The sequence below is a fragment of the Macaca mulatta genome, chromosome 8, assembly GCF_049350105.2.
Source record: "Macaca mulatta isolate MMU2019108-1 chromosome 8, T2T-MMU8v2.0, whole genome shotgun sequence".
In the NCBI taxonomy this organism is placed as follows: Eukaryota; Metazoa; Chordata; class Mammalia; order Primates; family Cercopithecidae; genus Macaca; species Macaca mulatta.
This window is the reverse complement of record NC_133413.1, coordinates 135,436,454-135,462,157: the sequence shown is the minus strand read 5'-3', so window position 1 is coordinate 135,462,157 and position 25,704 is coordinate 135,436,454. Positions and strand designations below refer to the sequence as shown.

Sequence of the window (25,704 nt, the reverse complement as noted above, 5' to 3'; positions counted from 1 at the left end):
AGCTACACCTTGTCCCAAGCCAGCCCATTGGCATCATCTGTAAAATTAGGACTAAAGGATTTCTCAGGTTCCTTCAGTTTTCTCATTTTATGATGTTATTTCTTTTGTCTGAAGGCCTCAAATTCTGATATTGAAGGGAAGACTTGATAGGCTTTGATTATTTCACTATCATAGTAGAAAGGATTTTCAAGGAGTCTCAATGGAGAACAAGGGTAGCCTCTAATCCTGGGCATGAGGGCATCGAGGCCAGGGCAGAATTTTAAGTGAACTGTTGCTTGGTATGTAGGGAGCTTGGAAGTCTCACCACCTGCAAAGATTGTGTGTGGGAACATCTATATCTCAAAGATACCTTGTTCTTTTTCATTTGTAATCTTGTTAACAATAACCACATGAAGTGAGATCTTTAGTTCTCTGAAAAGAAAGCTAACTGCTAAAAAGGCCAGATCTGGGAAAGTGAGTTTTTAACCAGAAAATAGAAGTTTAGGGTCAGTTAGATGGGAATCTTATGAAACCACGCAAATGGGTCCACCATATACTCTGCTAAAACAAGGCTTGCTAGTGATTTGGCCAGTATTTTTCTCAACTGAAAGAACTTAAAAATTGAAATTTTTATTGTAAAAGCTTTATAAGTTATTTTAGCCCTGTTAGAATCTCAAGTAGTAACTTAATTTGCCAGGTTATATTTTACTGCTCTTTCAGAAGTAACAATTTACTTTCATGATATTTGGAGATTTACTGAACTTTTATGATACCCTTTGAACGTCCATAGTCTCTTCAAATTTACTGTAGATAAACCCAGTCAATTCTAATGGATTTTAAGGTATTATACTGGGTATTACAAGTGCTTATTTGTTCACTGTTTCTTGATGTCATTCTGGCCTGGTTTATAAATGTTATACAGTGGAACTTATAAAGCCCTTGATTGTCCTTCCTGTCAGAATCTGATATTTTTAGAGAACTCAGCAAAGAACCTTTCAGTTCGAATCTGAGTCACAGCCCCAAAATAATATAAATAAGTAATTTTTTTTAAAGAAAATAACCTTATCAAATTGTTTCACTAGAGAGATGAGGAAATCAAGGTGAAGACATTAAGGCAACAACTTCCCCAGTTATTTAATAGAACAGGTTTCCCTCTGCACTTTTCATCCCACTTTGGTTTTTTTTTTTTTTTTTTCATTATCATGAAGCTATGTAAATGAGCCCACAACAAGAAACAAAAAGACATGAAAGTTCATTCTTCATTTTATTTTCATGTCCCAACAACTCATCTCAAATACTAAATTCAAAAGAAAAACTGTAGTTCTCCTCAGTATTAGCACTAATTTATGGTAAACAATCATTTCTTTTAAATATCTAACTTGTTTTACCCTTCATTTTGCAAATTAAAGCATGTATTTAAATATTTATATACAAAAAACTTCAAAAACAAATTAATCCAAATCTGGGTCCAAGAGTTTCCACTTTAGAAGTGGTATGGTACTATGCTATACACCTCCTCTTCCAGAAGTCTCTTAGGACTTGGTAAGTTCCAAATATTCATTCACCAATCGTTCCCCTTTAAGCTTAATGAACCATATACTTCATTTCTGAGTAAATGAGAGGAAATATTATAGAACACGCTTTGTACAAAACAGCACCACTACTGAGAAGAGCTCGAGGTTTTGTAATCCAAGGTTCCGACTTAAAGCAAAAATATATGGCATAGACTGCAACAGCAAAGAAATGTCCAATTAAAACCAGAGGGTTAGGAGACAATCTGTAATAGAAAAAAAATACATATTGGTAAGACTCAGAAACTAAAATTTACTCCAAACATTCCAATTACATATAATCTGTAAAGCCCAACAAACAGCCTACGTTTTTTCACCCAAGCACCATCATTCTGTATCAAACATTCTGTATTTTAGAGGACTTCACAAACATGTCTGCATGTTAAGTTTGATGGCAGGAGCAAACTCCCCTGCCCTTTTTTTTAAAAATATATAAGAAAAAATACTTAGACTATATCCCTTTCAGAGAAGCTAGTAACTCCTGTAACTCTAGTTTACATAAGTCATATATTTTTGGCTGTTTTGTTTACTCATCCTGAGATACCATGCTAAAATACCTAGATGGCCTGGTCTGTTGGGATGTAGGGCTTTTAAAAATACCAGTATTAACATTCAGATTATAGACTAATGAGAAATGACTCAAAGGATCACTTTGCAGATGAGAAATAACTCGAAAGATTTCACTTTGTAGACTTTCCAGGAATAGCTCCACATATGTCTGTATGTTCAAAACTAATATGGGGTTGTATAAGTCCCTGTACTTCAATGAAACTAATTTCTCAATTAAAATTTCTCAATTATTCCTGGCTCCCAGAGACCAGAACATATGGATAAATCCATAGGCAAAAAACAAGCTTCTATTTTAATCAAGGGTTACAGCTTCCTCTACCACCACCTTAAACTGCTGTTCCCAGAAAGAAAACAGCACTAAATATTGCCTTTCTTCATTTCTTTGGGCCACCTTCTCATTCGGATACTAATAGATAAAAAAATATCAAAATGTGTAAGGAAGAAAGATTTGCAGTAATTCATCAACTGAACAGTCCTAAGAAAATCTGGCAGATTTGTATCCTCTGTGCCATCACAACTTACACAGAAAGCAGCCCAACAGGACCCGCAACACATTCACCACCAAGTTTGAAATAAAGGAAACAGGCTTTTCTTAGTTGATGCAGGGAATCTAAAATAAAATTGTAAAAATAATCAAATATGTGTACACACTTATGTAGGATCCTAATGATATATCAGAAAAAATGAGAACAAACGCTACATCTTGCAGATAATTTTTAAATATCTAGTCCTAGAATTTCAACTACCAGGATTTCTTTTAAATTCCATAATCAGCATTATGGAGAGTAATACAAATATGAATAAACTTCTTTCTGTTAGTAAATAATTACTAATATTTAGGTCTTGGAAGAGTTGTTTAAAAGGTACTTCCTTGATTTTGCTGTTAATTCATTAAGTGATGCAAAATACTTTGGAAGCTCTGTTTAACACAATTCTAGAAACCAGATTCCCAGTCTCTAAGATGCCCAACCAGTATCTCTAAGAAGTAAATTATCAAGTGAAAAGAAGAGCTGTGAGTAGCGATAAATAGTAATTCCTTATATCTATAAAGTTTTTATACCTTTCAAAGTAACTCATAAAACCCTCACAATATCGTATAATCAATTGATAACCTTTTTAACCATTTAGAATCAATGTTCTGTTCAGGTATGCCTAGATTTTTCTTTACAACAGATTTTTAAAAAGTAAAGGATGCAACAGGTAAACTTTTGCTCCAATAAAGGTCTTTCCTCCTCCAATCTTGTAACTTTTAAAAAATGTTTTGTTGGTAGATTCAAATTCATAATGTAAGAACTCAAGAAGTCAGAAAAGCTTAGAAAGAAGAGCTGAGAAAAACTCTAAATTTAGTTCTTTTTATTTGCCCAAAACTCTAAACTTAGTTCTTTTCTTTTTATTTGCCCCAAACTCTAAACTTAGTTACTTTCATTTGCCCAACCAGCCATTTTAACTTCTATGCCAATTTAGCAAGAGAAATTTGTTTGGAAAAATCACAACCAGTGAGACTGGTGGTTTTGTGGGGGTTTTTTTGGTGGTGGTTCTTTTTTTCTTAGGAAGAGTTAATGGTTATAGAAGCTACAGAAAGCATTTTTATACTGTACCATCTTTTGTAATTATAACCACAGCACTTACCACTAGGGCCTTGTATGATCTATACAAATAGCTATGCTGCAGATATACTAGAGTAATGGCATTTGAGTCAATATTTATTCTTGAAAACTGAAAAGCCTAGTTTCATTAACCTACTATTAAACTGATGTGTACACTGCTGTGGTGAGGAGGTGGCACAGTTGCCTTTTCTCCTCCATTTCTTTTAATTTTTTGTTTGTTCATTTTAGAAGATGGAGTCTCACTCTGTTGCCCAGGCTGAGTGCAGTGGCACTTCATATAGCTCCCTGTATTTAGCTCACTGTATATAGCTCACTGTAGCCTTAAACTCCTGGCCCTAAGTGATCCTCCCACCCTGCCTCCCAAATAGCTGGGACTACAGGCACACGCCACCATGCCTTGCTAATCTTTTATTTTTTGTAGAGATGGGGTCTTGCTTTATTGTCCAGGTTGGTGTGAAACTCCTGGCTTTAAGCGATCCTCCTGCCTTGGCCTCCTAAAGTGCTGGGATTACAGGCATGAATCATCTCGCCTGGCCTCTTTTCCTCCATTTCTAACACTGCTTCTGCTAAGTTGTGTTTTCTATAATATATACATTGACCATGACCTCTCTATAATATGGAAACAGAAACAAAAGCACCAAAATAGTCCAAATAAGTAAAGGGTGAACGCATTGTTACTTGTGCTTTTTAACAGGGACAAGATTAACAGCTCGTATTCATTTTATAAAATACTACGTTAAAAAGAAATTGAAACTAGTGTTAGGAAGAAAAAGACTATTGCCTTTTAATACATGGCCAAAAACACCTTCCATCACAATCTTGTGTGTGTGGGGACATGAATGATCTAGTCTGCACCAGAGGAATTCAAAATAATGAATATGTTACTGAGGCAATACTATTAATGTTGTCTAAGGAAATTCCACTGCCTTCCAAACTAAAACTAAAGTTTCCCTTCCAAACTAAAACTAAAACTGTTGCTCAAAATGGAATTTTTTTAAAAACTACCAACTTGGGAGTTAGCAAACTCAGGTAACATCTTTATTTCTGGACAAATCACTAACTTTTTTATTCCTTTCCTATGCTAAAAATCTGCAATTGAGAAATACTCACTAAAAAGTGCTACACTTACCATCTGTGGCAGAAAATAATTCATAAAGAGCCTGAGCAAGAATATTCACGACAAAGGAATGAGATGCTTTTCTTTCCCAGTAAAATGATTTTTTGGCCTAAAAAAGAAATAGCTCATTTATTATATGGCAAGGATAAAAAAGCACAAACTGATGTTTATAATCCCCTCAAACTGACATTTATCCTTCTAAGGACTATCTGCAAGTAATGTTGCCTTATGTTTATCATTTACCAAAAAAAAAAAAAAAATCACCTTCAGAGCAATGGGTTATATGACACTGAAGCTAAATTTACAGCCACCATGAGCTAAGTGGCCCATAGCAATCCAGTGTTACATAATATTCAAATTTAGAAATTCTCTATGATTCGCAGGTTGCATGTCAGGTTCTTCAAGCCTAAGCAAGATGCCTAAGAGCTATTATAAAGCTCAGGTTCCTTAGTACAGATCTCCCCATCAGAGCCCCACTGCTCTTAACCCTCAGAAATAAATCCATTTTGAGACATTTTTGTCAAAATAATTGATCTTACCTCAAAAATAGCTGCATCATCATAAAGGTCAGGGATGCCCTTTAGCAGTTTTCTCCATAGTTTTATATCTTTAAAAGCAACAGTCATTCCTCCACCAGTAAGTGGATGCCTCATATTGTATGCGTCTCCCAAAAGAAGAACACCTATGAAGAGAGGTAATGAAGATTTTATCTTAGAGCATCACTTGAGACAAAAAGAAAGACAACTCAATGTATAAAGATTACTGATGTAAGCTACTATTAAGAAAAATGTGAAAATACATGGAAACAAATCATGATTAAAATTTGCTGAGGCAAAAATTCAAGAGTTGTTTGAATCAATATTGGGTACCTAATAGGTGGCCAGGCACTAGGGATACAGTAATAACAAGAGTGTGGTCTCTGCCCTCATGAAACTCATATACACACCTAATGACAAGTCCAACAATGTCAATACATTTATAAGGCTGCCTTAAAATTAAAATATGAAGAAAATAAAAGGAATCTACAGGTATCCAGGCCATCTACAGGTATCCAGGCATAAAAAGCAAGTCCTCTGGCGATCATCCTCCTCCCACACAGGAACACTAAAACGAACAACTGTCCACAAAGGAAAGCACCTTCATAAGAACCAAAAATCAGCTTGGGTACCAGCTTGGCCAGTGGGACAGAGCACCAAGGGGGTTCCTGGGATCCCTGATTCCAGGTCTGGGCACGTGGACAGCATTTTTGGATCCATCCTGGGTGACAGGGGAGCCCATTGTCCTGAAGGGAGAGACCCAGGACTAGCGGCATTCACCACCAGCTGACTGAAGATCCCTGGAGCCTTGAGTGAACACCAGACGCAGCCAGGCAGTACCCACTGCAGGCCTGGGGCAGTGGTGGCTAAGGGGAGAGGCTCCTGCTTGAGGAAAGGAGAGGGAAGAGTGGGAAGGAATATGTCTCGAGGTTTGGGTGCCAGCTCAGCTACAGTAGAATAGAGCACCAAGTAGATTCCTAAGGTTCCCAACTCCAGGCCCTGGCTCCTAGACGGCATTTCTGGACCAGTCCTGGGTCCCCAGGAGCTCACTGCCCTTAAGGGAAAGGCACAAGCCTGGCTGGATTTGTACTAACTGTAGAGCTCTTGAGTCTTGAGGGAACATCAGCGGTGACCAGGCAGTCATCGCCACATGCCTGGCGCAATACCCAGTGTTGTACTGGCTTCAGGTCTGACTCGGCACAGGCCAGTGGTGGTGGCCACAGGCATACTTGTGTCACCCCTCCCCCCACCAGTTCCAAGCAGCTCAGCACAAAAGGACAGACTCTGTGTTTGAGGGAAAATAAGGGAAGAGAACCAAGAGTTCTTTTCCTGGTAATCCAGGGAATTCTCCCAGATATCACCCAAGACCACGAAGGCAGTACCTCTACGAGTCCGCAAGGGTCACAATGTTAATGGACTTGGGGTGCCCCCTAATGCAGATACGACTGCTATGTCCAAAGACTTAGATCACAACACTCACTTCCCTTTGAAAACTTAGAAAGCCTTCCCAAGAAGGATGGGTACAAACAAGCCCAGACTCCGAAGACCACAATAAATACCTAACTTCTCAATGCCCAGACATTGACGAACATCCACAGGCATCAAGACCATCCAGGAAAACATAAACTCACTAAATTAACTCTGATAAATAAGGCACCAGTGACCAATCCTAGAGTAACAGAGATGTGAGCTTTTAGAGAATTCAAAATAGTTGTTTTGAAGAAGCTCAACAAAATTCAAGACAACACAGAGAAGGAACTCAGAATGCTATCAGATAAATTTAACGAAACAACTGAAATTAAAAAGAAGCAGAAATTCTGGAGATAAAAAATTCAATTAACATACTGAAGAACACGGCAGAATCTCAACAGCAGAACTGATCAAGCAGACGAAAGAATTAGTAAGCTTGAAAACAGGCTATTTGAAAATACACAGAGGAGACAAAAGAAAAAAGAATAATCAAGAATGAGGCACACCTACAAGATCTAGAAAATAGCTTCAAAAGAGCAAATCTAAGTTCTTGGCCTTTAAAAGGAGGTAGAAAGATCAGGGTAGAAAGTTTATTCGAAGAAAAAATAACAGAGAACTTCCCAAATCTGGAGAAAGATACCAATATTTAAGCACAAGGCTACAGAACACCAAGCAAGGATTGGTGATTGATTTAATTCAAACAAGACTAGCTCAAGCCATTTAATAACCAAACTCCCAAAGGTCAAGGATAAAAAAAAAGATCCTAAAAGCAGCAAGAGAAAGGAAACAACAAACAACGGAGCTCTAGAGCAAAAGATCCTCCCACCCTGCCTCCCAAATAGCTGGGACTACAGGCACACGCCACCATGCCTTGCTCATCTTTTAATTTTTTGTAGAGATGGGCTCTTGCTTTATTGTCCAGGTTGGTGTGAAACTCCTGGCTTAGTATGTCTGGCAGTACATAGTATCATTGTGCTTTTGTATGTTTCCTATGGAAACATACAGTATGTCTGGCAGCAGACTTAGTGGAAATCTGACAGGCCAGGAGTGAGGTGCAAGACACACTGAAAGTGCTGAAGGAAAAGAACTTTTATCCTAGAATAGTATATCCAGAGAAAATATCCTTCAAACATGAAGAAGAAATAGAGACTTTCCCAGACAAACAAAAGTCGAGGGACTTAATCAACACCAGACCTTTCCCACAAGAAATGCTGAAGTGAGTTATTCAATATGAAAGAAAAGGACATTAACGAGCAGTAAGCAATTACATGAAGGTACAAAACTCACAAAAGTTAAAAAGCAAGGGGGATAAAGTTAAAGTGTAGAGTTTTTATTAGTTTTCTCTGCTTGTTTGTAGAATCAGTTGTCATCAGTTTAAAATAATGGGTTATAAGATATGATCTGCAAGTTTCACGGTAATTTCAAATCAAAAGCCTACAAGAGATAGGCAAAAAAATTAAAAGCAAAAAATTAAAACATACTACCAGAGAAAATTACCTTCACAAAAAGGAAACAGGAAGGAAGAAAAGACAGCAAAACAACCAGAAAACAAATAACAAAATGGCGATAGTAAGTATGTACTTACCAATAGTAACATTCAATGTAAATGGACTAAACTCTTCACTCAAAAGGCATAAAGTGGCTTAATGGATTTTAAAAAAGAACCAACGATCTGTTGCCTAAAATAAACACACTTCACCTATAAAGACACACAGACTGAAAATGAAGGGATGAAAAAGATATTCCATGCAAATGGAAACCAAAAAACAGCAGTAATGATACTTACATCAGTAAAATAGATTTCAAGACAAAAACTATAAAAAGAGGCAAAGAAGGTCATTATATAATGATGAAGGGGTCAATTCAGCAAGAGGATGTAACAATTATATATGCATCCAATACCGGAGCACTCAGACATATAAAGGAAATATTATTAGAACTAAAGAGATAGACTCCAATACAATCATGGCTGGAGACTTCAACACACCACCTTCAGCACTGAATAGATCATCCAGACAGATAAACAACAAAGAAACACCAGACTTAATCTGGACTACAGGCCAAAGAGACCTAACAAATATTCACAGAACATTTCATCCAAAAACTGCAGAATACACATTCTTCTCCTCAGCAAATGGATCATTCTCAAGGATAGGTCATGGGTAGGCCACAAAACAAGACTTAAAAAATTCAAAAATCAATTGAAATCATATCAAGTATCTTCTCTGACCACAATGGAATCAAACTAGAAATCAGTAATATGAGGAACTTTGGAGACTATGCAAACACATGGAAATTAAACCATATGTTCTTGAATGACCAGTGGGTCAATGAAGAAATTAAGAAGTAAATACAAAAATTTCTTGATAGAAATAAAATGGAAAGACAACATATAAAACCTGTGAGACACAGCAAAAGCAATACTTAAAGGGAAAGTTTATAGCAGTAAGTGCCTACATCAAAAAAGCCGGAAAACGTCAAATAAACAACCTAACAGTGCATCTTAACCAGAAAAGCAAGAGCAAACCAAACCCCAAATTAGTAGAAAATAATAAAGATCAGAGCCAAAATAAATGAAATGAAAAAAATACTAAAGATAACAAAATGAAAAGTTGGTTCTTTGAAAACATAAAATCAGCAAACCTTTAAGACAAACTAAGAAAAAAGAAAGAAAACCCAATTAACTCCTTTTCCTATTCCTATGTCAGCAAATGGCTGGCAAAACTATCTACGCCAGAAACCTGGAATTTACATCAAGAGATTTCACTCTCTTATTACAATATCCAAATCATCACCATGTTCTGTACATTCTACATCCTAGATATTACCCAAATTTATTCATTACCTTTCATTTTACAACCCTAGTTCTGGCCTTTTATCATCACTGACAGAATAATTAAATAATCTTAGTATATGTTTTACTGGACTTTCCTCCAAACCATCCTCCACAAAAATGTCAGAGTATATTCCTGAAATAAAAGTCTAATCACACCACTGCCTCATTAAGAAAATTCCGTTTACAAAAGTATCAAAAAAGGTAAAACACTTAGGAATAAATTTAACAAAAGAAATGCGAAACTTATACTCTGAAAACTACAAAATATTGTTGAAAGAAATAAACCCTTACCTTTCAGTCAAGGGAATTCTGACCACAATGACAAGAAAATTCACTGGGGAACAAATACTCTTTCCAACAAATGATACTGGGACAACTGAATATCCACACACAAATCAAGCTGGACCCTCTCCCCTCAACAGACAAAATTTAACTCAAAATGGATCAAAGACCTAAACTAAAGAGGTAAAACTATAAAACTCTTAGAAGAAAATATAGGAGTAACGGGCCAGGCATGTTGGCTCACACCTGTAATCCCAGGACTTTGGGAGGCTGAGGTGGGTGGATCACCTGAGGTCAGGAGTTTGAGACCAGCCTGGCCAACATGGTGAAACCCCATATCTACTAAAAATACAAAAATTAGCTGGGCATGGTGGCGAGCACCTATAATCCCAGCTACTCGGGAGGCTGAGGCAGGAGAATCGCTTGAACCTAGGAGACGGAGGTTGCAGTGAGCCAAGACCATACCATTGCACTCCAGCCTGGGCGACAAGAGCGAAACTCCATCTCAAAAAAAAAAAAAAGAAAAGAAAAGAAAGAAAGAAAATATAGGAGTAAATCTTTTTGACCTTAGATTGGACAAAGCCTTCCTAAATATGGCACTGGAAGCACAAGCAACAAAAGAAAATACAAACATGAAAATTTAAATCATTTGTACTTCAATGGAAACCATCAAGAAGAATGGAAAGAAAACCTACAGAATGAGAAAAATTTTGCAAATCACATATCTAATAAGGGACTTGTATCTAAAATATGAAAAGGACTCTTGAAACTCAACAACAAAGAATTTTTAAATCTGCCCAATTAAAAAAAAATGCAAAGTCTAAATATACATTTCTCCAAACAACAAATGGCCTATATGCATATGAAAAGATGTTCAACATCATTATCTAAGAGAGAAATGCAAATCAAAAGCACAATGATGAAAGGCCTAGTTCACACCTACTGCGATGGCTATGCACACAAAGATAATACAAGTGTTCACTCACTGACAAGGATGTGGAGAAATGAGAACTCACACGTTGCTAAAGGGAATGTAAATGGGACAGCTATTTTGGAAAACAAGTCTAGCAGCTCCTCAAAAAGTTAAACATGAATTACTATATAATCCAGCAATACCACTCTTGGGTATATACCCAGGAAAAATGAAAATATATGTCCACACAAAAACTCGCACACAGATGTTCATAGCAGCATTGCTTGTAATAACCAAAAAGTAGAAACAACCCAAATATCTATCAGTTGATAAATGGCTAAACAAAATGTAATACAGCCATACAATGGAAGATTATTTGGCCATAAAAACAAATGAAGAACTGAAACATGCTACAACATGAATGAACCTCAAAAAGTATTGTGCTAAATGAAAAGCCAGTTCCAAAGGGCTTTACTATACAATGCGTTTAGGAAACATCCCAAATAGGCAAATCTAGACACAGAAAGTAAATTAGGGGTAGCCTACGGCTGAGTGTTGGGAGGAAATGGGGAGTGAATACCAATGGGTTTCTTTGGGCAAGACAAAAATATTCTAAATTTGATTGTGGTGGTGATGCACACACTGTGAATATACTAAAAAAATCACTGTACTGTACACTTTCAATGGGCAAACTGAATGATTTGTGAATTACACATCAATAAAGTTAGTAACAAAAAAACACTTCAAATGACTTTCCATTGTCTGAAAGATTAAATGTTAAACATATATCCTATCTGTCTACCACTCTGACACCCACCCTATGCTCCTGCCATAGGAAACTACTTGAGTTCCTTGAAAGTGCCACCATTTCTCATCCCTTGGCAGTGTTATTCCATCTACTTAGAAGTTCCTCATCTTACTGTCCACCTCATGAACTCCCACTCATCCTCCAGGTCCAAGGTCCTTTGTTTCCACTGTTTCCTGAACAATGTCCTCCCTAACTACCCCTCCCACTTCACAAGCTTCCCTCCCTGCTCTGCACACTCCTTGACACTGAATCTGTGGGTTTTATTACAAAATTTATCAACAGTGTTGTAAAATTATCTGTCTACATTCCTAAGCAGAAAATTGCCTTCTCTAGGTCAAGGTCAGTTTTTTACCTGTTGTTTCCCTGACTAGCACAGTACTTCTATACACTCAATGTTAATAACTAAATAGATCATAAAACTAATTTTGGTATTAATAATGCACTAATCCACAAGTAACAAACTATCTGTCCCAGATGTTACTCGTAACAGTATAAATGTAATCATGTATTTGTCATTTGGAATATTGATTCCTTTATAAAATAAGCCCAAAAAATAATACCTCGTTTGTTCACTGATGAAGGAGGAAGGAAGCTTGCTGGCATGGACCTCAGACGAGAATTCTCAGTGGCTTCTAAGAATGGTTCTTTCAGGTGATCTGCAATCAATCCCACCCACCCAAAGAACTGGGTTATAACACTTCAATTTCAAAGTATCACATATTTTCTTATCAAGTATAAACAAATGCCTACTATACATCTGTTATGGTTGTTACATATATCCCTTGTGATAAATCAAGAACTAATTATTTCATTAATAAAATTATTCATTAAGCACTTAGCTATTAATGCTAAGGAATGACGAAGGAATCTAAGAAAACATTAATATAAACATACATACAACTGAATGAAAAAACAATGAGGCAAATTCAGATGCCATGAAACAGGGAGAAAACCACCCACCTTTCTTCCAAATGTTAACAGACTACTGTCATATTTAATATTTAATGTATTATAATCAATATATTCTGGTAATAATCAGATTCACAAACAGCTGGAGGGTATGTACACTAGAGAAAGAATTTGATTTGGAAGCATAGGCAAGCCCTACCTCGCTGAGCTTCAGTTTCTTCATCTATAAAAATGAAATGGTTGGATTAGCTCATCTCTGAGGTACTTGCAAGCAAGCTTTAAATTTCTGTGCTACTTATATAGAAAATGAACTGTCATACAATTCCCAGTGTAATCTGGGAATAGAGTAGCAGAAGCCTCTGTTGAAAATTATTCCATTCATAGAAGGTAATCTTGGTAATCTAACTAATATTAATATAAACCTACCAATGGTTTCTCCCCATAATTTCAGGGCAGTCTACTCCAATTAACCTCTGGATTGGAAAAAAAAAATAAGAAAAAGAAAAACCACCACATTTACAATAAAAGAAAAATAAATGCTAAAAATATCAGGCAATGGACAACTCTTTTCATAAAAATTCATAATTTCCCCATCTGAAAGCTTCAAAAGTGGCTTAACTAAATGAAAATTTATTGAAATGTTTCCATGTACATGTTGAAAATGTCATTATTTAAAATCTAAGTTTACCCACTTCATTTCACTTCATTTCTGTTAATAATTTGTTACTAAAGTGGTTTCACTTAGTTTAAAAAATAACTTGAAAAAAAAACCAGAATATTTAAACAAAATGTACTTATACCAAAAACAGTTTCCTATTACTCTAATCATATCATAATTGACAATCAGGGTTTCCCTTCAATTTTATCAAAATTTTCAAATTTTTTTTTACATTTTTTTCCTACATCATCCCATTCTCAAAAAAAGATCCTAAATACTGTACCATGAAAACTTTAGATTTGTGAAAAAGTTATTTTTATTAATGTTTTTATAAAGCTATCTAAATTTCATGAAGCCTTTGTATTCAACTCAAAACTAGTATGACCCTGAAGATCCCTTACAATTCTCATGTTCTGCGGACAGGACATGTCTGTTCAAAGAGGCAGACAGACAGACCTGATATCAACCCTGGTTCTGCCGCTACTAATAGTTTATACTTGGAGGAGCTAACTAGTCTCTCTGAACCTTAGTTCTCCCGTCTGTAAAATGAGAATAATGATAATGCCTACCTCACAGAGTGGTTACATAGATTAAATGAAATTGTTTGCTAAACACTTTAGAGTAAGCATTCAAGAAATGGCAGCTATCATTACTACAAAAACCAAGCACAAAAATATTCAGGTATAAGAGATATTAAAGAATTCAGAGACAGATTCCTGTCCAGAGACAACCTTAAAAAATACCATATATGCCAATAAAAACAATTATTTTTAAAAACTATGCTATTACCTGACAAAAACATATTGAAACTTTTTTTTTTTTTTTTTTGAGATGGAGTTTCGCTCTTGTTGCCCAGGCTGGAGTGCAATGGCATGATCTCGGCTCACCACAACCTCCGCCTCTCGGGTTCAGGTGATTCTTCTGCCTCAGCCTCCCCAGTAGCTAGAATTCCAGGCATGAGCCACCACGCCCAGCTAATTTTGTATTTTTAGTAGAGACGGGGTTTCTTCATGTTGGTCAGACAGGTCTTGAACTCCCGACCTCAGGGGATCCACCCACCTGGGCCTCCCAAAGTGCTGGGATTATGGGCATGAGCCATCGTGCCCGGCCGGAAACTTTTGTTTAATTTGGAGTTTGTTTTGCTTTTTTTATGTGCTAGTTTAAGTAGTTGAGTTCCAGCATATCTGGTTGACTGGATGAATGTTTCACCTGCCATCCTTATCTCTGGCCTATTTTAGACACACCTTTTGTAAGAACTGAAGATGCTATTTCTTACCAGGTATTTGTGGGTAAATTTTTTCAACCATGTATTCTCTTAAATTCCTCGGCATTTCTCCTCTAACGTCAACAAGTACTCGAGTTTCACTGGATGAAATCTGGTAGATGAGAACTGGACTCGGGTTAGCTAAAATAAGTTCAGCATGATTTGCTTTAAACTGTGGTGCATTCTAAAAAAAAAAGAAAATGTTTTAACAATTTTCAAATTTCAAGTTTATTTTACTGAAATTACAGTAAGACACTCCTACAGTACCTTCATAAGAAAGCCAACAAAATGAGATGATACAGAAACTTTATTGGAGATCAGGCTTTTCCTGAACTTGGAGAAAAGCCCATCTGCAACAACAGTCAATGGAGCGTGAAGTTCCTGTAACAGAAATGAAGACTACTCAGTTTAGTAGTCAGAAACACACAGTAAAAAAAAGCCATTCTTAAAAAATGTGCATGAAGAGATTTAAATATATTATCAGATAGCATTATAGAGGGTAGCTGAAGGTAATACTATTGAAGAAACTGTTAGGTGGGCTTCAGATAAAGCATGAGCAGTGTTTAGACACTTCCTCTGAGTCGCTGAGGATCATCTCCCTTTGCAGCCCTCTCATGTAAACCATCTGGGATTACTCTCCACTTTGAAAGACAATGGGGGAAACAACTACAAGGCAGGCATGTAACACAAAGCAGTGAATCTCATTAAAAATTCCAGGGACTAGCCAGATTCTTTCATTCTAAAATTCTCTAACTTCATATAGTGCTTTTAGTCAGCAGCAAGGGCTTAGAAGAATTTTTGTACAAATGACTACATGTATTTGTAATACTATGACAGAAGCAGAGAAAACATTCCAGTCACCACCATTAGAGTACAATTTCTAAGAGGTGGTAACTGGAAAACATTCCAGTCACCTTCATTAGAGTACAATTTCTAAGAGGTGGTAACCCGAAAACATTCCAGTCACCTTCATTAGAGTACAATTTCTAAGAGGTGGTAACCCTATGGGGAGCAGTCCAGAATTACGTGTTTTTTACTACAATAAATTTTTTTTTAAAAAAGGATAAATTGGCCCGGCATGGTGGCTCACGCCTGTGATCCCAGCACTCTGGGAGGCTGAGGTGGGAGGATCACCTGAGATTGGGAGTTCAAGACTAGCCTGACCAACATGGAGAAACCCCATCTCTACTAAAAATACAAAATTAGCCGGGTGCAGTGAAACATGCTTGTAATCCCAGCTACTCAGGAGGCTGAGGCAGGAGAATCGCTTGAACCCAGGAGGCGGAGGTTGCAGTGAGCCGAGATCGTGCCATTGCAATCCAGCCTGGGCAACAAGAGTGAAACTCCGTCTCAAATAAATAAATAAATAAATAAATAAATAAATAAATAAATAAAATAAAAGGACAAATTGTTCTGAAAAAGATTCACTGTTGCCTGAGTTAAATTGCTCATTTTATCTGAATCATTTCTTTTATGTTGAATCTTGCCTTCTTTCCCCTACTACTTCCCCTCTGCTTCTCTGCTGATGTATATTACTCAGTTTCAAAAGTATTTATATTAGTTCTGTTTAAAAAGCTTTTTGCATAGCCTTCTGAGGTCCTCTAAAAAACAATGTGTTGCAATCTGAAACCTATCCTATTGCACAGGGCTTAGAAATAACTCAGTCCATTTGAAAAATAACACAGGCTGAGTATCTCTAATCCAAAAATCTGAAATCCAAAACTTTTTGAGCAGCAATATGACAAAGAAAATACTCATTGGATCATTTGAAATTTAAGATTTTCGGATTAGAGATGCTCAACTGGTAAATATAATGCAAACATCTGAAGAAAATAAAAAAATCTCAAAACACTTCTGATCCCTAGCATTTCAGAAAGAGATACTCAACCTGTAAATTGGTACGCCTACTTTTTTAAAGCGGTAAGTGAAAAAGAAGGAAAAACAACATCTCTTAGAAGAGGTAACATTTGGTATTTCTCACCTTGATATCTCCAGTCTCTTTATCTTTGTACTGAACTCCCATCACAGCATCATCTTCCTCTAATAACTGTAACACAACACCTTCAATAAACTTTGCACTAAAGAATAAAAAAAAATATATTTCTAAAGCAGCACATTTCAGCAATTTAAATTAAATTCCTTATCTCCAGTTTATCCATATAAACTGGACATGCATGTGTGTACAAACACGTGTCCAATGTGTGGTTTTTATTTTCTAATTTATCAACATTTAATACATATTACTAATGTAATGATTTTAAAAGTATCTTAAAAAGTAACATTGGATTTTTATCTTAATTTGTTAAAAAATAAAATATAGGCAGAGAAACTTTACATACCCTCATACATCGATACACAGAGGGGAAAACAAGAATTGGAATGCATCCTGCAAACTGTTAAGAGTAATTATTTCTGGCCAGGCGTGGTTGCTCACGCCTGTAATCCCAGCACTTTGGGAGGTCAAGGTGGGCGGATCACAAGGTCAGATCAAGGCCATCCTGGCCAACATGGTGAAACCTTGTCTCTACTAAAAATACAAAAATTAGCCAGGCGTGGTGGCGGGCACCTGTAATCCCAGCCACTCAGGAGGCTGAGGCAGGAGAATCGCTTGAACCCGGGAGGCAGAGGTTGCAGTGAGCAGAGATCACGACACTGCACTCCAGCCTGGGTGACAGAGCGAGACTCCATCTCAAAAAAAAAAAAAGTAATTATTTCTAGTCAGAACAGGTAATTTTTATAATCCTTATATTTGGGAGTATTTTTCCATTTTCTTTTCTTTTTTTTTTTTTTTGAGACAGAGTCTCGCTCTGTCACCCAGGCTGGAGTGCAGTGGCACAATCTCGGCTCACTGCAACCTCCGCCTCCTGGGTTCAAGCAATTCTCCTGCCTCAGCCTCCCACGTAGCTGGGACTGCAGGCGCGTGCTACCACGCCCAGCTAATTTTTTCGTATTTTTAGTAGAGACGGGGTTTCACCATATTGGCCAGGCTGGTCTCGAACTCCTGACCTCGTGATCTGCCCACCTCAGCCTCCCAAAGTGCTGGGATTACAGGCATGAGTCACAGCACCTGGCCATATTTTTGCATTTTCATACAGTGAACATACTCTTCTTCCATGGATATCAAGTCTTTTCAGTCCAGAAGATAAGTCCACTTACTTCTTCACTTGCTTTGTCAATACTTTAGTCTGTGTCAATCACATGAGGGTTCTCATGCTTAAAACTTCTTCGATTAGTGTTTTAAAGGTTACTGGTAAATATAAGTTAATAATCAAGAGAAGAAGCCAGTCCTAACAGACTGGGTCTTTAGTGAGAATGAAACAGGGATTTCTCCTTGCAGTTTTATATCCTGACTTCTAATAGAAAGTATCATAACCACAAACCTAAACTCCAAAATGTGCACAAATGGACTTATGCCTTAGTTACAAATATATCCTCTAAATTCCAATCACATAAAAATATATAATTTTCATTTAGTCAGAGGAGAACTCTTCATAGTTCTATGTCAAAGGAAAATTCTCTATGTGATATTCTTAACAAAAGCACTGAATATCTAACACTCTTCTGATAGTTTAATATACATATGTTGTAGACTATGCCCCAAAAATTCATTAAAATTTATAAAATCTTATTTGTACAAAGGTCAAATGTAAATGTATTAATTGTTTAGTAATTATATATTTGAAACTGTGGTCTTACTTGGGCTCTGCCATAGCTGCTTTCCGGAGACTCATGATGAATCTTCCGTGATGGAAAGCTCTTCCACTCTGCACTTGATTGTTTTCTGACAGGGGGAAAGGAATCTGAACCTCTGATTTGCTTTCCTGATCATGAATCATGTAACCATTTACAGCCTGGGCATCAAGACCTTCCACTGTATCTGCAAAACAATTGAGTTCAAAACAATCAATTCTGTTAACACACCCAGAGTTAAACTAAGAACCAAAGAGGACATACACACATCAAAAATGACTCTCTGCCTTCAAATCTGGAGAACTGAACTAATATAACTATTTCAGAAACCATGATGCTTCTGGAGGTCAATGAGAGTCTTAGCAAATCTGTAGTATCATTTAAAGATAACAACATAACTATTTCAGGTCTGTAATTCCACTTCACTTCAGCAAGAAAATGCAACATGAAATAAACCAATCCTCTCCTGAGTAAACCTATTCTGCCATAAAGACATAGGGACACATTCAGTCCTTCTTAACACTTTTTTTCAATGTATGAATATGTAGATTTGTCACCAAAAAGAAATAAAAAGAAAATAAAACCAGTATGGAAACTCAAAAAAAACCCCAATTTATATATAAAGACTGAATATATGAAAAAGTAGATTTTCCAAACCAAATGGAAAGGGTAGAATTATCCCCAACTGTTGATGATTACATACTATCCATCAAAATTGACTCAGGACAAACTGCAAAGAGCTTTTTAGTACATCAAATAATTTAAATGGCAGCAAACAAAACACTGAATTCATCAGAATCATGTAAAAATTGCTTTCTTAAATCTAAAGCAGCAAAAGAAGTTGAAAAAGAAAAAACTTTCAATAGAAAATATAACTAAGTGCCAACTGAAAATTAGAAAGTTTAAAATTAATTTTAAAAATAAAAGCTAAAACAATACTTTGGGAAAGACATATGAAATAGAACAAAAGATTAATATGTGTATACATAATAAAATTTACTCATTAAAAACCACTGGAAAGATATTAAGATGCCAATAGTAATGGACAAAAACATGTATGGATGATTCATATAAAGCAATACAGAAACAGTGAACAAATCAGAAAAAATGTTCAAGTGATAAAAAAATCAATTAAGTAAAAATTAAAACAATACCATCAAAATCACTGATGAGATTATGATAAAACTGATAAATTCATATATTACTGGTGATACTATAAACTAATATTATATTTTAGAAAATATAACAATAATTATCAAGAACCATGAAGACATTAGCATCCTTCGATGTAATAATCTTAATCTTGGAAATCCATGTAAGAAATTCATCCTAAAGATATATTTAATAATCTTTAAAGTTACATGCAAGAATAGGTTCACTATAGTGTTACCTAATAAAGGGTAACTGAAAATAACCTAAACATTCATCTAAGTTTGAAAAGTGAAGTATATTATGAAGTCAACTGAAAAATTACTATGCTTGGGCTTAAAATGATAATGACAAAGAATGGTTAACAGTATTGGAAATACATTTATGTCAAGCGAAAAAGTGGACTCTAGTATATATATTAGTGACATAAAATGTTTAAATATGGTATTGACTAGATGTTTGTGTCCTCCCAAAATTCCTAAGCTAAAACTCTAATCCCCAATGTGATGATATTTGGAGATGGAGCCTCTAGGAGGTGATCAGGTCATGAGGGTAGACTCTCATGATAAGATAAGTGCCCTTGGAAAAAGAGACAGGGGAGGGCTTGCTGCTTTGTCTGTCTCCCACCTTCCCCACCCCACCCTACCCCACCACCCCATCCCCACACAAAGTAGGCAATGAATAAACATTTCCTAAATGAATAGCCAGTGCTTAAAAAGCACTGGTTGAATGGATGAATGGTGCTTAAATAAGATTCTACGTAATAACACTGTAACAAGTATACAATAAACTCTCCACAAATGACAGTTCCCTTCACCTTTCACAAAATTTAATGCCCTCATTCTAGGATTTATCAGTCCTTAGTTTTGACCATTACAGTCTTTAGGCCATGTTGTTATATCTCATTAAGTCTAATTCACATGTGATCATACTATTAAACGCTTATTTTATCCTTTGCTCTCATTTTCATGCAAATTTGTTGGTAAATGAGTATAGAAAATGTTATAAATGAAAATAAAATGGAGTACCTTCTTACTGGTCATAGGATGGTCTAAATGAAGAGTGCTTGTTTATACCACGTAACTCTCCTGAAAATCAATATGAACCTACCTCCAAGACCAAGGTCTTTGAGAACATGAAAACCACCCGGCTGCAGGAATTCTCCAACTATTCTGTCAGGCTCTTTTAAGTCTCTCTCGATTACTGTCACCTTTCTTCCATCTCTGGAAAGCACTGCTGCCAAAGCAGAGCCAAGCACGCCAGCTCCCACGATGATAACTTCTGGGTCATTTTGAGAGGATGTTGATGTAGAGGCAGCTGCTCCTATTAAGGTTGTTTCTGAAATATTGGTTCCTTTTCTGCGCTGTTTTAAAAAAAAGGTAAACTATGTATCCAAATCTGTTAGATTCAAATCATGCTACTACCATGTAGACACACTGGACTTTCGCATCCTGGGCTAAAGCTAGATACTAAACATTATCAAACCAAACAAATTGTTACATTTTAAAATCTAGATAATATATAATAATCAATGATATCAAAATATTCATTAAATAAAAGTGTGTCATATTATCCCAATAAAATTAAATATTTATTGTTTTCTAAACATGATATTTGGAAAATGTTATACATACATATTTAGAAATCCACACTGGGCCGAATATAATAAATGCTCATAAGGGACTTCAAAGACTTCTTATAGGGCAAACTGTATCATTAATAACTAAATTCTTCAAATATATCCTGGGAATCAACGAGATGCAAATCACTTACAACTTCTGATTTGACTTCATCTTACAAACTATTCAGCACCTTTTAGATATCTTCTTTTTGTTTGTTTGTTTGTTTAAGATTGAGTTTCACTCTAGTTGCCCAGGTAGAGTGCAGTAGCGCAACCTCCGCCTCCCAGATTCAAGCAATTCTCCTGCCTCAGCCTCCCGAGTAGCTGGAATTATAGGCATGTGCAACCACGCCCAGCTAATTTTGTATTTTTAGTAGAGACGGGGTTTCTTCATGTTGGTCGGCTGGTCTTGAACTCCCAACCTCAGGTGATCCGCCTGCCTCAGCCTCCCAAAGTGCTTTGATTACAGGCATGAGCCACCAAAAATTTAATGAAAATTAGATATTTTCATTATTCATCTTTATTTTCTCTTTCTGGATTTTCATTTGAAAAATCTATCTCAATTTAATATCACTTTTATATGACAAAAGGATTGTCAAATCTTGCCTACCAATCTATTAATTGAAGATTATCTAAATAAACAAAATTACAAGAGAACAAATAACTCATACTGACCTTTAGGATTTGACTTGTTTACAATTTTGGCCCTTAACATATAAGCACATATTTAATTTATCCCTCCTTTTTCCCCATCCTGATACTCTAAGAGATCCTAGTCAAACAGTTGGTCCCCAAAAAAGCAACAAGGAAAAACATTAAACCTATCACTGGCTGAACTGACAGCAAAACTTTAACTTTGATCATAAAAAGATGCAAAGTCTTGTTTTGAGAGATTTATGACCACTGAGAATAATAGTGCACACTGGCTTTTTAAAATGAACAATTCAATTTTGTAGTATTTCTCCTTGGTAGGTAGATTCACACATTTGAATACCTTTCAGATACAGAATTGCAAGGAATCACCTTCCTTGAGTTCTCTGACCTTAATGATTAAGGTAAGACTAAATACCATTTGAAGGGGTTTGTAAAAAATTATCAAGTAAAAAGGAAGAAGACGAAGCCTAAAATCCTTTAGAGCTTTACTCTGTGATTCTAACATCCACCCAACATTCTTTTACCTCTATAAAGGACTGGGAATTAGGTCTATTCCTTTTTTAATATAATTTCTCTTAGAAAAATACTTTTCTGTCCTTTACTACGGAAAGATGTCAATATTCTACTCTTCCCATTAGTTCTGTCTTAATGACCAGAACTGACTATATTTAAATTACAGTAGAGGGCAAGACAAGCCCCTCTTGTCATCTTAACCAAAAATGTGTTTCTTCATAAGTTTTTCCTGTTTTATACACACACACGCACACACACACACAGACATCCTGAAAGGAGAGCTCTGGAAGAAAACAGGCGTTGCAGAGCCTCATCAGTAGAGTAAGCACTAATGGGAACTTAGTACTCAATAGATCACAATCTAACAACTCCCTGGTGCAAAAAAAATAAAGACAAAGCCTGGGGCATTCACAAAATGGAACCAGTATTGATTGCTGATAACCCAATTTTCCTACTCCAAAATTTCTCTACACAGCATGAAAACAGGAATAGCATTCCAGCCACCTGAACTACAGCTCAGTGACCTTAAGGGAAATGATCTCAGACCACAATACGAAAGAGTTCAAATTGAACATTAAGGATTCCCTCTCCCTCCTTTCCCATTCCTCAAACCCATTCACCATGTCACTGAACTAAGCGCTACTCAGAAGGCTCATCCTAAGAGATGTATATTACCTCTATACTAGTATTAACAGCGACTATCATCAGGCGGTTATTGACTAGGTATTAACTACCAGCAAGGGTGGTGCCATTCCCAGCTAATGGAAGAGGTAACAGATTCTCACAGAAATTAAGCAATTTGCCAAAGATCTCACATTCAGAAATGGTGGCGCAAAAATTTAAAAAGCAAGTGTGGGTTTACTGCTATAGTCTCTTGCCTGATAGTCCTGCTTCCATTCTTGTACCCCTATAACCCATTCACCATACAGTAACGGCAATGTTCTTTTTAAAAAGTAAAAGGCCGGGCTCGGTGGCTCACGTCTGTAATCTCAGCACTTTGGGAGGCTGAGGTGGGCGGATCACTTAAGGTCAGGAGTTCGAAACCAGCCTGGCCAACATGGTGAAACCCTGTCTCCACAAAAATACACACACACACACACACACACACACACACACACACACAAAAAAAAAAAAAAAAAAAAAAAACTAGCCGGGAGTGGTGGCATGCACTTGTAATCCCAGCTCCTTAGGAGGCTGAGGCACGAGAATCGCTTGAACCAGGGAGGCGGAGCCGAGATCACGCCACTGCATTCCAGCTTCGGCGACAGAGCGAGACTTTGTCTCAAAAAATTAAAATTAAAAAAAAGAGTAAACATCAAATAATGTTACTCCGATGCTTAAAATCCTCCAGTGCTCTTGGGAGAACTCTTGGGAAAAAGTCCAAACACTCATTGCCAACATGCCCTAAATGATCTGGCCCAAACTACTCTCCCCTCATCTCCCAGTGGCCGCCTCTGCTTCCTTTGCGGGAATCCCAACTATACCTGTATTTGAACAGCTGGTCTTTGCGTTAGGACATTACTGCAAGCATTTGCTCAATGCTCCAATATTCGGGGGAGGAGGACTTTGAACCCAATGCCTCAAATTGCTGAGCATTTTCCTTCTGCCTGCTTTTCAAACTGTTCTGTCACTTTCCCCCGTCAGCTGTCACTTCTTACAAGTACTGGCCTTACCCGCAGCAGCACGTTTCTTTCTCCCTTAGGCACAAATCCAATCCTTACCCAAGAATTTTTAAGAACTTTTCCATCATGGAAAGTGGTTGTCCTCCTTCAAAGTGAAATTCTAATGTTTCATTCCATCTTTCATAATCAAATCAATAACCAACCTCCATCTGAGGCTCAACCAATGCTAAATGAAACGAATGTTTTCATTCATTCTTAAGGTCAAAGATGTAACCAAGGCACAGCAAAGAGTTTAAAATAAAAAATACATGAGAATTTATACAAGCACTAACCTACCTAGCCTTTTGCCCTTTAAATAAAACTTCCATTTGAGCGAACCCAATCCTACTTCTACGTAAGACATTCATCTGCCCGCTTTGAAATCAACCTACCCTCCTGGCCTCGAGCTGCTCCTTATTTTCTGATTCAGGGGGGGACTTGGCCCAGAAGAAGCCAATGAAAGGCAGGGCTGAGAGAATATCCGAGAAGAGGGCGAACTGGGAGCCGCTCCGCTGGCGCCCGAGGAGACCCCCGTTTCGGTGGCGACAGCGGTAGGAGAGCACCAGGCCCAGCGAGAGGAACACCAGCACGCACAACAGGACCTCCCTGTTGGCCAAAGTGACGAAGTCCCCGCACTTCTTATAAAAATAGGTGAAAGTGGCAATGCCCAGAAAAGTCCACATGGTTCCAAGGCTTCTTTGGTGGCACCGGTCAAGGCGGAGATTCTCTGCTCGGGTGGGTTTAAGGTTCTCCCCAAAATGCGGTACCAAGAGGAGCACGGACAGCCGGCCAGACTCCAGTCAACAGCGTCCCAGGACGAGAAGTCCGATCAGACCAGTTTTTAAAAATCATATAAAGTTAGTGTAAAAGTATGTGAAGCCAAGTTGTACAGGACGTAGAAAGCAGTATTTAAAAATCGCCTGCTGAACAGCTCCCGAGCAGACTCGCTCCTCCTCGCCCAGGCAATCCAGATATTCCCTTTTTTCTTTTTTGATGGTGTTCCCTGGGCGGTTGCTGCGGGTGATGGATAGATACTCTTCTGATACTGGCTCTTCGTGCTATAATTTCTTTTCCCACCAACAGCAGGTGCCCTTTCAGAAGGGAATGGGAGTGAAGGGAGGGTCACAGAAACACCTCTGCACTGGGGAAAACGCGGTCTCGCCTCAGGCGACAGCGACCGGAAGGCACAGGGGCTGCGGGCCGGCGCGGGCTCAGAGGCTTCTTTTTCCGCGCACGGCGACGCTGCACAGGCCAACCTCGGAAAAACGCCTGCGCCGCCGCCTTCTCCAACAAAAGATGGCCTCGGACTCAAGAGTGCGGCTCCAGGGCAGCGCAGCTCCAACCTCGCGACTCAGAGGCCTCCCGCTTCGCTGGCCCCCAAACCCGCCAACTGCGACTTCGCTTCCCCACCGATGAAAGGCGGTTTCCAGGGGACCTCCCTCAGACCGCGGCGGCGGCTCCCGACGGCCTCCTCACCAGCATCCCTCACGGGCGGCGGCTTTCCCCAGCGCTGCGCGGCCGCAGTAACCAGAGTGATCGTCGCGCGCCCCCGCTCGCCGCCCGGCTCCACGCGCCTCAGCCGCCCGGGCTGGCTCGGCCCAGACGAGGGACCAAGGGGCGGGGCTCAGGCGCGAGTCCGCCCGTCCCGCGCACTCCGCGTGCTGGCCCCGCCCCCCACCCCGCTCTCGCAGCCGCCTGCCAATGAGGGCGCGCACCGCGCGGTAGGCCGAGATGGCGCTATGCCGCATTTGGCCAATCGCAGGCGGCGCAGCCTGCGCGGCGACGCCCCGAAAGGCGCTAGGGCGATGTTGCGTGGTGTGGGTGGGGGCGTGGGGAAGGGCGCGGGCGGGCTCCTGCCGGGGTGGGGCCAGGGGTCGCCTGGGATGCGCTCCGGGG

The 25,704-nt window shown here is 38.2% G+C and overlaps 1 protein-coding gene across 1 annotated transcript; it reads right to left on the bottom strand.

Moving 5' to 3' along the window:
- Positions 1 to 1,227: 1,227 nt before the first annotated feature.
- On the bottom strand, positions 1,228 to 25,434 carry SQLE (squalene epoxidase). Its single transcript, XM_015145976.3, has 11 exons — positions 24,201 to 25,434; positions 20,470 to 20,722; positions 18,217 to 18,397; positions 16,502 to 16,598; positions 14,788 to 14,901; positions 14,533 to 14,704; positions 12,250 to 12,345; positions 5,384 to 5,526; positions 4,857 to 4,953; positions 2,643 to 2,730; positions 1,228 to 1,756 (listed from the first exon to the last, which is right to left on the bottom strand). The coding sequence occupies exons 1-11, from the start codon at positions 24,489 to 24,491 to the stop codon at positions 1,564 to 1,566; spliced, it is 1,725 nt and encodes a 574-aa protein (XP_015001462.2). The 5' UTR covers positions 24,492 to 25,434; the 3' UTR covers positions 1,228 to 1,563.
- Between the last annotated feature and the right edge of the window lie 270 nt (positions 25,435 to 25,704).

Bases quoted from the DNA above. Each gene is read 5' to 3' on its own strand.
- SQLE (XM_015145976.3), bottom strand. From the start codon at position 24,491: ATGTGGACTTTTCTGGGCATTGCCACTTTCACCTATTTTTATAAGAAG. The intron at 12,346-14,532 runs GTAAGAAATAGC...GATTGATTGCAG, and splicing joins AATTTACCCACAAATACCTG to ATCACCTGAAAGAACCATTC. The intron at 5,527-12,249 runs GTATTATTTTTT...CTCTCTTCATAG, and splicing joins TTCATCAGTGAACAAACGAG to GTGTTCTTCTTTTGGGAGAC.